We start from the raw sequence: 16,754 nt of genomic DNA, 5'->3' as shown, positions 1-16,754 counted from the left end.
TCATACTTTTTGGAGAGTTGCCCTCTTGTCTGATGAAACAAAAATAGAACTGTTTGGCCATAATGACCATCACTATGTTTGGAGGAAAAAGGGGGAGGCTTGCAAGCCGAATAACACCATCCAATCCGTGAAGCATGGGGGTGGCAGCATCATGTTGTGGGGGTGCTTTGCTGCAGGAGGGACTGGTGCACTTCACAAAATAGATGGCATCGTGAGGATGGAAAAAATATGTGGATATATTGAAGCAAAATCTCAACACATCAGTCAGGAAGTTAAGTATTGGTCGCAAATGGGTCTTCCAAATGGACAATGACCCCAAGCAGACTTCCAGAGTTTTGGCAAAATGGCTTAAGGACAACCAACAAAGTCAAGGTATTGGAGGGGCCATCACAGAGCCCTGACCTCAATCCTATAGAGAATTTGTGGGCAGAACTGAAAAAACGTGTGCGAGCAAGGAGGCCTACAAACCTGACTCCGTTACACCAGCTCTGTCAGGAGGAATGGTCCAAAATTCCCCCAACTTGTGGGAAGCTTGTGGAAGGCTACCCAAAACATTTGACCCAAGTTAAACAATTCAAAGGCAATGCTACCAAATACTAATGAGTGTATGTAAACTTCTGACCCACTGGGAATGTGATGAAACAAATAAAAGCTGAAACAAATCATTCTCTCAACTATTATTCTGACTTTTCACATTCTTAAAATAAAGTGGTGAATTGTGAAAAACTGAGTTTAAATGTATTTGACTAAGGTCTATGTAAACTGCCGACTTCAACTGTACGTATACATACAGTGCATTTGGAAAGTACTCAGACCCCTTTTCCACATTTTGTTAAGTTACAGCCTTATTCAAAAATGGATTAAATTAAATGTTTTCCTCATCAATCTACACACAATACCCCATAATGACAAAGTGAAAACAGGTTTGTAGATATTTTTGCAAAAGTATTAAAAATTAAAAACAGAAATACCTTATTTACATAAGTATTCAGACCATTTGTTATGGGACTTGAAATTGAGCTCAGGTGCATCCTTTTTTCATTGATCATCCTCGAGATGTTTCTAAAACGTGATTGGAGTCAACCTGTGGTAAATTCAATTCAATTGACATGATTTAGAAAGGCACACATCTGTCTATATAAGGTCCCTTAGTTGCCAGTGCATGTCAGAGCAAAAACCAAGCCATGACGTCGAAGGAATTGGCCGTAGAGCTCCGAGACAGGATTTGGGGAAGGGTACAAAAAAAAGTCTGCCGCATTGAAGGTCCCCAAGAACACAGTGGCTTCCAACATTCTTAATTGGAAGAAGTTTGGAACCACCAAGACTCTTCCTAGAGCTGAGCAATCGGGGGAGAAGTGCCTTGGTCAGGGTGGTGACCAAGAACCCGATGATCACTCTGGCAGAGCTCTAGAGTTCCTCTGTGGAGATGGGAGAACCTTCCAGAAGGACAACCATCTCTGCAGCAATCCACCAAATAGGCCTTTATGGTAGAGTGGCCAGACGGAAGCCACTTGGAGTTTGCCAAAAGGCACATAAAGACTCTCAGACCATGAGAAACAAGATTCTTTGGGCTGATGAAACCAAGATTGAACGCTGTGGCCTGAAAGCCAAGCGTCACGCCTGAAAGAAACCTGAAGCATGGTGTTGGCAGCATCATGCTGTGGGGATGTTTTTCAGTGGCAGGGACTGGGAGACTAGTCAGGATCGAGGGAAGGATGAACGGAGCAAAGTACAGAGAGATCCTTGATGAAAACCTGCTCCAGAGCACTTAGGACCTCAGACTGGGGTGAAGGTTCACCTTCCAACGGGACAACGATCCTAAGCACACAGCCAAGACAACGCAGGAGTGACTTAGGGACAAGTCTCTGAATGTCCTTGAGTGGCCCAGCCAGAGCCCGATCGAACATCTCTGGAGAGACCTGAAAATAGCTGTGCAGCGACACTCACCATCCAAACTGACGAGCTTGAGAGGATCTGCAGAGAATAAAGGGAGGAACTCCCCAAATACAGGTGTGCCAAGCTTGTAGCGTCATACCCGAGAAGACTTGAGGATGTAATTGCTACCCAAGGTTCTTCAACAAAGTATTGAGTAAAGGGTCTGAATACTTACGATAATGTGATATTTCCTTATATATATTTTTGTAAACATTTCTAAAAACGTGTTTTTGCTTTACCATTATGGGGTATTGTGTGTAAATTGATGAGGGAGAAAAATGATTTAATCAATTGTAGAACAATGCTTAAACGTAACAAAATGTGGAAAAGTCAAACAGTCTGAATACTTCCAGAATGCACTGTATGGGTAGATGAATGGGTGTACTGAGTTGGGTTGAGGCTGTGATTACGCTCCCGGTTACGGGATTGCTCGTCGCTATAGAGGTTAATCTCTCGTGCACAGACTACTTAAACATAGAAGGAATTAATCAGCGTTCTCTTAATTAACACGTATAGACCCAGAACGTAAATGAGAGTCTGACCAAGATTCTAGTTCTGGGTTAAACGAGACTAGGAATACCTGCATTACATCTTGGCATAATGCCACTGTAATGTGGAATATCACCAATTTGATACTCAAGTAGGCCTACATGAATTCAGACGACCTACAATTTCTAATAGGCTGTATTAACATTGCTCGGGGCCACTGATTGTTTAAAAAGGAAAGGAAAGCGTAAGAGAGGCCCGACGTGCTTGCACCCTGATGATACTACTTCAGCGACTAAATAATCAGCCTCTACCCTCCATTCTATGGGCAAACCTACAATCACTGGAGAACAAACTGGACAAGCTCCATTCAAGTCTATTCTATCAATGGGACCTGAAGAACTGTAATATCCTATGTATCTCTGAGTCGTGGCTGAACAAGGACAATAATATAATATATGGATAATATACACTACTGGTCAAAAGTTTTACAACACCTACTCTTTCAAGGGTTTTTCTTTATTTTTACTATTTTCTACATTGCATAATAATCGTGAAGATATCAAAACTATGAAATAAGACATATGGAATCATGTAGTAACCCAAAAAGTATTAAACACAGTCAAATATGAGATTCTTCAATTAGCCACCCTTTGCCTTCATGACAGCTTTGCACACTTTTGGCATTCTCTTAACCAGCTGTCCAGCTGGCAAGGGTCTTCACTGACATTTTCAACCTCTCCCACACTGCCCTCTCCCACCTAGACAAGAGGGACACATACAGTGCCTTGCGAAAGTATTCGGCCCCCTTGAACTTTGCGACCTTTTGCCACATTTCAGGCTTCAAACATAAAGATATAAAACTGTATTTTTTTGTGAAGAATCAACAACAAGTGGGACACAATCATGAAGTGGAACGACATTTATTGGATATTTCAAACTTTTTTAACAAATCAAAAACTGAAAAATTGGGCGTGCAAAATTATTCAGCCCCTTTACTTTCAGTGCAGCAAACTCTCTCCAGAAGTTCAGTAAGGATCTCTGAATGATCCAATGTTGACCTAAATGACTAATGATGATAAATACAATCCACCTGTGTGTGATCAAGACTCCGTATAAATGCACCTGCACTGTGATAGTCTCAGAGGTCCGTTAAAAGCGCAGAGAGCATCATGAAGAACAAGGAACACACCATGCAGGTCCGAGATACTGTTGTGAAGCCGGATTTGGATACAAAAAGATTTCCCAAGCTTTAAACATCCCAAGGAGCACTGTGCAAGCGATAATATTGAAATGGAAGGAGTATCAGACCACTGCAAATCTACCAAGACCTGGCCGTCCCTCTAAACTTTCAGCTCATACAAGGAGAAGACTGATCAGAGATGCAGCCAAGAGGCCCATGATCACTCTGGATGAACTGCAGAGATCTACAGCTGAGGTGGGAGACTCTGTCCATAGGACAACAATCAGTCGTATATTGCACAAATCTGTCCTTTATGGAAGAGTGGCAAGAAGAAAGCCATTTCTTAAAGATATCCTTAAAAAGTGTTGTTTAAAGTTTGCCACAAGCCACCTGGGAGACACACCAAACATGTGGAAGAAGGTGCTCTGGTCAGATGAAACCAAAATTGAACTTTGTGGCAACAATGCAAAACGTTATGTTTGGCGTAAAAGCAACACAGCTGAACACACCATCCCCACTGTCAAACATGGTGGTGGCAGCATCATGGTTTGGGCCTGCTTTTCTTCAGCAGGGACAGGGAAGATGGTTAAAATTGATGGGAAGATGGATGGAGCCAAATACAGGACCATTCTGGAAGAAAACCTGATGGAGTCTGCAAAAGACCTGAGACTGGGACGGAGATTTGTCTTCCAACAAGACAATGATCCAAAACATAAAGCAAAATCTACAATGGAATAGTTCAAAAATAAACATATCCAGGTGTTAGAATGGCCAAGTCAAAGTCCAGACCTGAATCCAATCGAGAATCTGTGGAAAGAACTGAAAACTGATGTTCACAAATGCTCTCCATCCAACCTCACTGAGCTCGAGCTGTTTTGCAAGGAGGAATGGGAAAAAATTTCAGTCTCTCGATGTGCAAAACTGATAGAGACATACCCCAAGCGACTTACAGCTGTAATCGCAGCAAAAGGTGGCGCTACAAAGTATTAACTTAAGGGGGCTGAATAATTTTGCACGCCCAATTTTTCAGTTTTTGATTTGTTAAAAAAGTTTGAAATATACAATAAATGTCGTTCCACTTCAAGATTGTGTCCCACTTGTTGTTGATTCTTCACAAAAAAATACAGTTCTATATCTTTATGTTTGAAGCCTGAAATGTGGCAGAAGGTCGTAAAGTTCAAGGGGGCCGAATACTTTCGCAAGGCACTGTATGTGAGAATGCTGTTAATTGAGTACAGCTCAGCGTTCAACGCCATAGTGCCCTCCAAGCTCATCACTAAGCTAAGGACCCTGTGACTGAACACCTCCTTCTGCAACTAGATTCTGAACTTCCTGACGGGCCACCCCCAGGTAGTGAAGGTAGGCAACAACACATCTGCCAAGCTGACCCTGAACCCGGGGGGGCCCTCAGTGGTGCATGCTTAGTCCCATCCTGTACTCCCCGTTCAACCACGACTGCGTTGCCACGTATGACTCCAAAACCATCATTAAGTTTGCTGGCAATACGATGGTGGTAGGCCTGATTACAGATGATGATGAGACAGCCTATAGAGAGCAGGACAGAGACCTGGCAGTGTGGTGCCAGGACAACAACCTCTCCCTCAACATCAGCAAGAAAAAGGAGATGATTGTGGACTACAGGGAATGGAGGGCCGTTCACGCCCCCATTCACATCGACGGTGCTGTAGTGTAGCGGATCGAGAGCATCAAGTTCCTTGGTGTCCACACACCAACACAGTTGTGAAGAGGGCACGACAATGCCTCTTCCCCTCAAAAGGCTGAAAATATTTGACATGGGGCTTCAGATCCTCAAATAGTTTTACAGCTGCACCATTGAGAGCATTTTGACTGGCTGCATCACCGCTTGGCATCCAACGACTGGCAACTGATTGGCATCCAACGACTGGCAACTGATTGGCATCCAACCACTAGGCGATACAGTACATCACTAGGGCTGAGCTCCCTGCCATCCAGGTGGTCAGAGGAAGGCCCTAACAATTGTTAAAGACTCCAGCCAACCAAGTCATAGACTGTTCTCTCTGCTACCGCATGGCAAGCGGTTGCAGAACCAACAGAAACAGCCCCTACCCCCAAGCCTTAAAACTATTAAATAGTTACTTAAATAGTTAACCAAATACTTACCTGGACTATCTGCATTTACCCTTTTTACACAAACGTTTTATACTCATCACATATGCTGCTGCTTATGTTTATTATTTATCCTGTTGCCTAGTCACTTTAGTCCTATTTATACGTATATGTCTACCTCAATTACCTCCTACGCCTGCCCATCGACTTGGTACTGGTATCCTGTGGTTATAGCTAAGTTATTGTTACTCATTGTGTATTTATTATTACTTTTATTATTACCTGTTATTACTTTTCTATTTTTTCTCTAAGTTCTCTCTCTCTGCATTGTTTGGAAGGCCCCTTATGCATTTCACTGTTAGTCTACACCTGTTGTTTACGAAGCATGTGACGAATACAATTTGATTTGGTTTGAACAGATCAAGGACGTTGCCATGCTCAGACATGGATGACACATTATTGGCCTCCCTCTGGCATGTGTAACTACAACTCGTTTGGATCCGTGCCTGGCTACCACGTCTCACCGGCATGCAGCAAACCAGGAAATACATCAACATTGATGGTTATCCATACATAAACTACCTCATTATTGACATAAAGTATGTTATCTCAATGTTAAATAAATGTTGTCCATTAAACGAACAATAGTCTCATTTATTGAACATGGTTTAGCAAAATGCCAATCATGCGATAAAAGTCAAATTATTTGAATAATTTCAGTTTATATTATTTTAAGAAATTTAAGTAAGACAAAGCGCGCAATACATTTGACTAAAGACGCAGGTTACTAAATCACATCTATTAGCCTAAGCAATAAGCCTACTGTACACACAATATGCCATTATATTCCTTCCGGTAGACCATAATATATTTTTTTAGCATTGTTTCAAGATGGAATTTTATACATTTGTGCTGACATAAACTGGATTGATGGGTTGTCGAGAATTTACCCAGTGTCAATGTTGCCACTAATCTGCCCTGTCTATTTTACCAAATGGAAACTGCAGAAATAGCCTGTGTGGTATTGGTTTGAATGGGTTCAGGTAACATCAGGTAATAAGACATATATTTCACACTCACTGAAGTTTGCGTATGGCGCATAGAAACATAACGAACAAATCAAGTGAAAATGTCACTTAACGGTTGTTTGAAGTGAACAGGTACACCAATTTCTGACTGTTTACTAAAAAAACTATAAGCGAATTGACTTTGACTTGAGATGGCAAAATGTACTACAGCTTCAGTGTTTTATCAACTCAAATAATAATTTATGTAGGCTATCATTGGCGCGAAATACCCAAGACCACATTGAATTTCAATGTACTGTAAAATTGTCAATCAATTAGGCGACCGGAGAGAGAGCATGGTCGTTGATGCTGTGTTTTGATTGGGCTAACCAGGAGACTCGTAATGTGCGGCAGTCCCATATAAACACGTGCAGACCAGCGCTCTATCGGTCATGCACGTCAAAGGAAATCAGTGTACGGTCCAGGGTAGAGGAATAGCCGCATTGGGTAGATGGTACCTACTTAGTGATATATTTACATTGTTGAAAACACGGCGCTGTACATATTCAGAGCTGTATGAACTATTAATAAGATAAGCAAGAAACACTATTCCTTGTATTTTGTTAGATCATCAGTGATTATTGAACAATGCCTTTGATGACCGGACTTTTTCTTCTAATGGTGCTGATTGCATCTGCATATGAACTGGATCAGAACGAGTCGTATTCACCCAGAAGAGCACGATTTTCTGCAAATACCCCTTGTAAGTAATAGTCTCTCTTACAATACAGCATGTTTTTGAGTGGATGCGGTGTTCGCACGGATTTGTATGGATTATTACTATTACATTGTATGCACAGCATGGGGGAATGTTTGCTATTACATGATATGCTGCTCTGTTTCCAAGTGAACGCCTTGATCGACAGACAACCGAATAGCTCCAACATAGGCTAGGCTACTCACTGTGCTCTACCGGTGTTTTACCGGCAAGTGATGAGCGTGAGCTTCGTGGTGACTGACACCTGTTTGTGAAAAAGCTGTAGCCTACCATCATGAGATGTTGAAACATGGTCTATGAACGAATGCTCTTTGAATTGATGGTCGTGTGGGTTGCTTAAACACGAGGTCACTGACCTGAGGATAGAACATCAGATTAATATGTATTTTAAAGGAGGCTGTAGGAATGAGTTGATACAGGGGAGCCCACTTGTACCCTGTGTGTGGTTAAATTCATCAATGGTTATTTATTTATTTCCGGTAGCCTATTCTACAAGTAATTTTTTAAATGTCTTAAATGCATTTATCTATAATGTTGTTTTACGCACTGTTTAAGCATTTTTTAAACCACCAAATGATCTACAGGTGTTTCGAAACAACTATGGCCATCATATTTTAAATGTATTGGTATTCTTCCAAGCAGTCACCAGTGTAAAGTATTGATAGAACTACAGTATTGCTGTAGGCCCCATAAAATACCGATTTGTGCGTGGTGGCATAGGCTACGCCACTGCACCCACCTGTAGCTACTGGCTACCGGCGTCTTGACAGGAGGAATGAAGCGCCTAATACCGGAAGAAACGTGAATGGGGTAGAGCTTTCTAGTTGAACGCAAAGCGGGTGGAGACGTTAGAGTTTCTTTGGGGAAAGAATGCTGGCCATTGGCCAGGGATGATATCTAGATTCGAAGACTCATAGGGCACAAGGTTTCTCGTGACGTGCGTCCCTACTTACTCAATCAGTAGGCTTTATGTCCCTTTTCAATGGTTTGCCAACTGTAACTGCCAATCGTATTCCCGTGCGATTAATAAAGTGAAAATAACATCTTTCCACCGGGTACTGCCCCTAAAAAGAGGAAAGCTATTGTATAGCAAGAAAAAAACTAATTCATGGCCTAGGTCTACATCGGATTGGGCTATCTATTCAACCCCATGCATAACATTATGCTTAAATTGGTTGCCAGAGGGATGGATTAAATGTTCATGCACTCTATTTCCAAAATGTGTATGAGATATGAAAAAGTTGCTTGCCCAATGAAAGCCAGGCCCATGTTAGGAAATATGGGTATGAATGAGGTGTTATCTCTGTGATCTCCTTAAGTCTTCATTGTTATTTCAGTTAAACCAATGCATTGGTTACCTCAGACTAAGTATCTGCTGCATGGGCCTCCTTGGTCCTGCCAGTAAGAGATGCTGAAGGAGTGTGTATATGTTGAAATGTAATTTATTTATTTATTTATTCTCCCATGGCCTGAGCGATACAGTGGTGGGACAGTTTGATTAGTGATTAGAGCATTGTGCTTCTTAGAGATCAATCATATCTGCTTGACAGCCATTCCGATTCATCACAGATTGGCTAGTTCATGGACCAAAAATGTTAAATGAGTGAGAGTGCATCTGTCTGTGGCATACAGTACATCAGCTCATTGTTACAATTGCTGTATGCTTCCTACCATGAACTTGTCCCAGTCTTACTAAATGGACAATAGAGGCATTCATTGGAAGACATTTAGGGGTTTTCTGGTTACTTTATATCTTTACCTCTTGTCAGAGTAGTTTACACAGCTGTGTATGTCAGCTTGCTCTTTAATATTAAGTCTGAGGCAATATTTATGTGAAACATGAACATTAGGTCTATTTATGAGGATTGAGGCAGTGACCCAAGCCAGGGTACATGACTGTACTTTTAAGTGTGCACAGTCCATGGTGATGAGTGTCAGAGGTGGTTTGGCACGCCTTCCAAATGCTGCATGTTATTGTCTTGTCGCATGTGAGGGTAATGGAAACAAGGGGTCTGGTGCCAAAAGGGACAGTCAGCGGAACCTGATCCTTGTGTGTGTGTGTGTGTGTGTGTGTGTGTGTGTGTGTGTGTGTGTGTGTGTGTGTGTGTGTGTGTGTGTGTGTGTGTGTGTGTGTGTGTGTGTGTGTGTGTGTGTGTGTGTGTGTGTGTGTGTGTGTGTGTGTGTGTGTGTGTGTGTGTGTGTGTGTGTGTGTGTGTGTGTGTGTGTGTGTGTGTGTGTGTGTGTGTGTGTGTGTGTGTGTGTGTGTGTGTGTGTGTGTGTGTGTGTGTGTGTGTGTGTGTGTGTGTGTGTGTGTGTGTGTGTGTGTGTGTGTGTGTGTGTGTGTGTGTGTGTGTGTGTGTGTGTGTGTGTGTGTGTGTGTGTGTGTGTGTGTGTGTGTGTGTGTGTGTGTGTGTGTGTGTGTGTGTGTGTGTGTGTGTGTAGAATATTCATGAAATGATTTTCCAGGTAGAGAAAATGTAATTATGGTAAATTGTGTCCTAGTCTTAAAAAGTTGAAGGTGTCCAATGAGCAGTCAAGTTGTAATTTGTCTGAATAGTTATGATCGCAGAATTGAATCAACTTTGCATGTAAATTATCATCAAATCCCTTAATTGTTTGGTTCCCAATCAAAACAGACTGGTTATCTTTCCATTATTGTTGAGAGCTATATGATAGCCTGCCCCCTGCTTATGGTCCCTTCCCTCTCTGAGTCTACAGCTGACGTGGCACGCTGTCTGAACAGTGCCCTCCAAGTAGGCTGTGGAGCCTTCGCATGTCTGGAGAACTCCACGTGTGACACAGATGGCATGCACGACATCTGCAAGTCCTTTCTGTACAGTGCAGCTAAATTTGACACTCAGGTATGGTAATTCTTTCTCTTTTCAAATCTGACAGTATGTCGCTGTAGATTAAACCTGTTAACTGAAGTTAAGTCATGTTTTTTGATATGACTGTGATATTATGTGGTTTTGTGCAGGGTAAAGCCTTTGTGAAAGAGAGCCTCAAGTGCATTGCCAACGGCATCACCTCCAAGGTGTTCCTCACCATCCGCCGCTGCTCCACCTTCCAAAGAATGACCTCAGAAGTTCAGGAGGAGTGCTACAGCAAGCTGGATATCTGCACTATCGCCCGCACCAATCCAGATGCTATTGGAGAGGTGGCTCAGCTCCCAAGCCACTTCCCCAACAGGTGAGTTCCTAGCAAACCTAGGTCAAAGGGCTTCCATTTCTGTTTTTTTTTTACTTTATCTTAGTACAACAAAATGTATGAATATGGTACACTAACTCTACTGAAGGAAATACATTTCACTGGGCTCCTAAGACATTTTGATAAAATTGAAAAAAAAAGAGAAAAAGCCTTCCATGAGCTAACACTCGCACTTGACTTTTTTACCCCCTTATTAGCACTGACTTTGCTTTTAGCTACTTTATTGAGGAAAAATGGGCTTACTGTGACTGAGATAAATGTGGTTGCCCCAGCTAGTTAAGATGAATGCACTAACTGTAAGAGTGTCTTCTAAATGACTCAAATTCTGCACTGTAGAAATCGCTCCGCCATTTCCTGGTTGCTAAAATTCTAATAGTTGGCCTAAATTTACTTTAAGTGACATAACAAGCAAGTATATTGTAGATTGTACCATCTAAATCATTGAAATATTTTTTCCATAACCCAAAATATTGCATATTGAGCTGTTTGAAGCTGGTATACAAAACTGAAAGTAAAAGACAAAAACTAAACTTAAAAATGGGAAGCATAGAAATAGTGCACATAGAACTGATCTACCGCTTCTTAGACTTGCTTTCAATGAGAATGACTGATGTATAACTCACATTTCTATGTGAATTTTGTCGGTTGCCCAAAAAGTTACATATTGCAGCTTTAAAATAAAAAATGTAAATAACAGCAACAAAAATACATGAATGCTGCATCCTTTTGCAGGTTTTACGGTAAGCTCCTCCAGAGCCTGATGAACTGTGATGAGGAGACTGTGGACCTGCTGAGGGCCAGTATGGTGTCCAGACTTGGCCCAGAGATGACCATTCTCTTCCAGCTTCTGCAGAACAAACCCTGCCCCTCGGTTGCTGCTGCTGCCGTTCCAACTGGAGTGGAGGGCCGAAGGAGCTCACGGTTGTCAATGGGCCCACACATGTATAAGATCCAGCCTAGTCTACGCAACAGAGACTCTGCCAGCCATTTTAGCAAGAAGCGTGCCACTGGTGACAGCTCCTAACTCCCACTCAGATCCAGAAACTACACACACCCCTCAAAAACATAAGCCAACAGTGGTCTCTTCCCTTGGGTATTTAAGAATCATTCCTCTCCAGACTGGAAAATAACATGCACCTCTAAGAGAATATCCAATGTGTTTCAAGTATATTTTATATCAGAGTTTGAGTGTGAGAGATACTGTACCTAATGTTTGAGAGGATCCCCTCCCCTAAACTAGTTCCCAACTCTATCACTCACCAAGTTCATTGAACATGTTGTATTGTATTCTATTGTATCTCCACAACTTGGCCCTGTCCATTCCTGTTCACTCCCCACACTTGATATGAATTATCTGAGAGCCTAGTGGGATGATGTCCCTTTAAGTTTTCTGTCTAGGATTTCAAGCACAAACTTGCAGGTATGGTTCATATCTATAGAGCACAAATGTTACAAAAAAAATTGGGTTCAGAATACAAATGTTTATCCATTAATATAATATAAATTGATATGTCATCAATAGATAATGAAATGTGATTACTATTAGTTAATTACTAGATGTTTCATACAGTAAATGTGAGATATTTCTATATTATGATGAGACCATTAAAATAGGTAAGCATGTGCTATAGAAATCAGTGTCACATAGTCACTGACACAAACAGGATTCTTTTATTTATTGAGTTATTAGTCTCTGATGGCAACAGCCAGATCTGTGAGAGAGGCATGTCCCTCAGATGAGAGCTATCCTAATAAACTTTGCACAGGAAGTCACCTTAACTTGTAACCACCCGGAATGCCATGTAGCTAACTCCTATACCAGAGAATATAGCATTGTTTAGATGCCATTACATCTCTTCTGTCCTGAAACACTCAGTTCACAGTAAGTGTGTACCAGCAGTGTAACTTATGAGCAGGTGACCACCTGAGATTGATAGAGGCCACCCCATTAGATGAACAACATTCTCCCTGATGAATATGACATGGAGGGTTTGGATCATACACACTGACTTCCAGTGTTGATAATGACTATTTAAAAGCCTTGTTGGTATAATATTGATATTTATTTTCCTACTATATTATTTAAATTGTTATTTTATGATGTTGCTGTAGTTTTAGTTAGGTTACAGATATACAATTATAATGTGCAGTTTGGTCATAGCTTCTATTTCAGTGGGGGCTCATGATCAAATACTATAGGATCTGCCACTCTCTACATTGTCCTCTCTGTTGACTGAATAGGACCCATGTTATGACTCTGTGCTGGACATAGGGGAACAAGTTGGTCATTCAAGTCAGGTGATCTTCTTTATGAGTGTTACATGGGACTGTCACTTAAACAACCCATATTGCAAACATGGTCACTTATGTACTGGTGCAAGGGGACTCTGTTGGGAATGTGTGTGTATTTTCCAAGCACGATTGATTATGTTATGAAGGTAGAGAGAAATTGTGGTCAAGCCATTCATTGTACATTTAACAGCTAAACTTGAAGACTGAACTGCAAAGCATTTGCTGGATCTATCCTTAATATCATGCAAAATAATGTTTCTCTCAGAAAGGTTACCCTGGTGACATTACTCCATAAGTGCTTCAATAAAGGGAGGTTAATTCAAGAGACTTTTCACACATGCCTGGATGAAGGCGATGTGCACAAGGGGAAAATAATGTTAGAGAGATCTGGTGGGTTTACAATGCCAAATCATTTGAAATGTTAAGAACTCCCAAACCTATGCAATAATCTCTCATATGGAGGATTCACAATAACACACAACCTTGCCCTTTGTCACAAACAGTGCCAGCTGATGCTGAATGAATGTGGCAGCAGCTCATTTGCTCCCATACTCATAGTGAAGTATGCAGGCAATGCAATGTGCCCCTAGACTCCCCCTTTCTGTTTCTGTGTTTGTTGCTGTGGTTTATGTTGTATTGTTTTTTGTTTTGTCTTTTTCTTGGGATATAATAATATCTTGCTTTTAGTAGCAATATAGTGTATATTAAAAAGAAAAAGTAAGGAAAAAAATCACTCAAATGTTAAGACTGTATGAGCAATGTAGTGTATCTTACTACTAATGCTACATATGCACTTTGCATCTCTTATGACCACTATAAAGGGGCATTGAAACATTCATCACTTGCGATGGGTTGGGACTACTTCCTTCCTATACTGTTAATACATGTATTTCTGTGTCTGTAATAGCTGGACAAAATCCAAAACATTTGCTGCTAAACAATAGCTTGCTCCCCTGTATGATAGGTTATCATTTTACATTTACTTGGATATCTATGGTGAAAACCCATTCACAGACCCTGGCATCAATCTGTATACTTGCATTTGACCATTTTCATTCAGTTTGGTACTTCTTCTGGAATTTGTACATTTATTTGAATGTTGCTTGCAGTGAACATATTTGACAATAGTATTCTGTTTATTTCCTCTCCCTTGAGACTATGCTTATAAATGCAAAATCTGGGTAACTTTAGAGAATGTATCTTATATTGAATGTTTGTTCTGGTGAGGATGTGCCCAAACCTAGATGGTTCATTGACATATTTTATAATGTGTGTTTAGTTAAAGGTGCATAGTGTATGAAAGTCTGTAATAGGCAAATATGAGAATTAAATTAACAGACTTACAAGTCATATTTTGTTCTTTCGAGACATTTTGTTTTATTCATTAAGCTATTTGTTGCAAGACAAGAATAGGGTGCATTTTGGTGGTAGGCCTACTGGATTATTAGCTAAATCTATCCTTAGGGAAATCAGTGAAATTGGCAGCAGCGTTTTCTGTTGATACACCATATGTTTATGGCAGGCTGGGGACTGGGCTCCCTGAACTCTGGAACTCCATGGTACTCTCTCCCCTCAAGACTTGAAATCAATTTGCCAGAATTAAAACTACTTGGGTGATCAGTAAGAGTGAAATCTTAATCGTAGTGACAGTTACTTTACTTTCAAATTCATAGATGAAAGTTATCAGTAAGCCATTTGAGGAGATTACTTGCTGAAGTTCCGAATACAGTAGCTATGTTAAGCATGATTGATCCTTGTGAATCACTTGCACTTTAATACATACCCATCTACATATATACCCATTATGTATACATGGATGTATGGCTTTTTTCTCTGTGCTAAAAATATGAAAGATACAAATGCATCAACTGTGTGTCTTTGCTGATTAGAAATAAACTATTATCATATCTGGCATATGGTATCACATGTGTTGACTGCTTTCATTTGACTAACATGTAAAACTGGTACTGTTAACACATACCGTACATCTAAACTTCAAATCTGAAAACAAAGTGCAAGTATTAGCAATTATGAATATTTATAATGAATTGTACCCATGAAGTAGAAAACAAGGACTAACAGAGCACATCCTTATGAAAATGTACTTTCTTAAACTTGAGCACAAACGAGCTGAAACTGCAAAGTGCCTGTATCATTGGAGTGCCCCAGGAAAAGAGAGAGCGGTATACGAGTGGCTGCATGGCCGCTATCTCAGTCAGAGGCAAATATAATTTCATGCCAATTTGGAAGAGTCCTGTAGGGCTTTCTCATCAGCAGCACTCCAGTCCCAGGGATAGGTGATGCAGCTGCTCTGCATAGAGTGATTCCAACATGTTCTGCTTTTAAAGAGACACTCACATGCAAGTCATCATCCCATTATCTTACACAGTGCAAGGCACTAGCCTCTTTTATTATTAGTATAGATGTGTAATATCCTTAAAATAATCCCAGTGCAAGGCAGGACCACTCTCTGGAAGAAAAATGTGCTTCTCCATTAGTCCTCTATGATTACAACGGTATGTGTTTTCTAGGAGACAAACAGGAGAGGTTTTCTGGTGGGCATTCTCTTCACTGGAGAAAAATATATAGTGGACATGAAGCACATGTGCTTTGTGAGATGAGTGGGAATACTGCACTTGCTTCATAAAGCCAGGGATCATGTTCAGAAGTGCAAGTCTTCTGCACCATGCTTTTACACAAACTCAGCAAAAAAGAAACATATCTTTTTCAGGACCCTGCCTTTCAAAGATAATTCATAAAAATCCAAATAACTTCACAGATCTTCATTGTAAATGGTTTAAACACAGTTTCCCATGCTTGTTCAATGAACCATAAACAATTAATGAACAGCTGATAGACGGTAGGTAATTAAGGTCACAGTTATGAAAACTTAGGACACTAAAGATGCCTTTCTACTGACTCTGAAAACACCAAAAGAAAGATGCCCAGGGTCCCTGCTCATCAGCGTGAACGTGCCTTAGGCATGCTGCAAGGAGGCATGAGGACTGCAGATGTGGCCAGGGCAATAAATTGCAACGTCCGTACTGTGAGGCGCCTAAGACAGCACTACAGGGAGACAGGACGGACAGCTGATCGTCCTCGCAGTGGCAGACCACTTGTAACAACACCTGCACAGGATCAGTACATCTGAACATCACACCTGTGGGACAGGTACAGGATGGCAACAACAACTGCCCGAATTAGACCAGGACCGCACAATCCCTCCGACAGTGCTAAGACTGTCCGCAATAGGCTGAGAGAGGCTGGACTGAGGGCTTTTAGGCCTGTTGTAAGGCAGGTCCTCACTAGACACCACCGGCAACAACGTCGCCTATGGGCACAAAAAGTGCTCTTCGCTGACGAGTCGCAGTTTTGTCTCACCAGGGGTGATGGTCGGATTTGCGTTTATGTTCGAAGGAATGAGTGTTACATCGAGGCCTGTACTCTGGAGCGTGATTTATTTGGGCGGTGTGTCACAGCATCATCGGACTGAGCTTGTTGTCATTGCAGGCAATCTCAAAGCTGTGCGTTACAGGGAAGACATACACCTCCCTCATATGGTATCCTTCCTGCAGGCTCATCCTGACATGACCCTCCAGCATGACAATGTACCAGCCATAGTGCTCGTTCTGTGCGTGTTTTCCTACAAGACAGTGTTCTGCCATGTCAGTGTTCTGCCATGGCCAGTGAAGAGCCCGGATCTCAATCCTATTGAGCATGTCTGGGACCTGTTGGACCGGTGGGTGAGGGCTAAGGCCATTCCCCCCAGAAATGTCCG

The 16,754-nt window shown here is 41.4% G+C and overlaps 1 protein-coding gene across 1 annotated transcript; it reads left to right on the top strand.

Moving 5' to 3' along the window:
- The first annotated feature begins 7,153 nt into the window (after positions 1-7,153).
- LOC110525638 (stanniocalcin-like) lies at positions 7,154-14,884 on the top strand. Its single transcript, XM_021605944.2, has 4 exons — positions 7,154-7,462; positions 10,196-10,338; positions 10,455-10,666; positions 11,417-14,884. Exons 1-4 carry the CDS (start codon positions 7,348-7,350, stop codon positions 11,706-11,708), a joined length of 762 nt encoding a protein of 253 aa, XP_021461619.1. The 5' UTR covers positions 7,154-7,347; the 3' UTR covers positions 11,709-14,884.
- Positions 14,885-16,754: the final 1,870 nt, after the last annotated feature.

The sequence above is a fragment of the Oncorhynchus mykiss genome, chromosome 6, assembly GCF_013265735.2.
Source record: "Oncorhynchus mykiss isolate Arlee chromosome 6, USDA_OmykA_1.1, whole genome shotgun sequence".
Taxonomy (NCBI): domain Eukaryota; kingdom Metazoa; phylum Chordata; class Actinopteri; order Salmoniformes; family Salmonidae; genus Oncorhynchus; species Oncorhynchus mykiss.
This window is presented reverse-complemented; position numbering and strand designations above follow the sequence as displayed.

What these genes read in the sequence shown, in the direction of transcription:
- LOC110525638 (XM_021605944.2), top strand. Translation starts at nt 7,348, where the DNA reads ATGCCTTTGATGACCGGACTTTTTCTTCTAATGGTGCTGATTGCATCT. An exon ending in ATTTTCTGCAAATACCCCTT is followed by an intron (nt 7,463 to 10,195) that starts GTAAGTAATAGT and finishes CTGAGTCTACAG; the next exon opens with CTGACGTGGCACGCTGTCTG. An exon ending in CAGCTAAATTTGACACTCAG is followed by an intron (nt 10,339 to 10,454) that starts GTATGGTAATTC and finishes GGTTTTGTGCAG; the next exon opens with GGTAAAGCCTTTGTGAAAGA.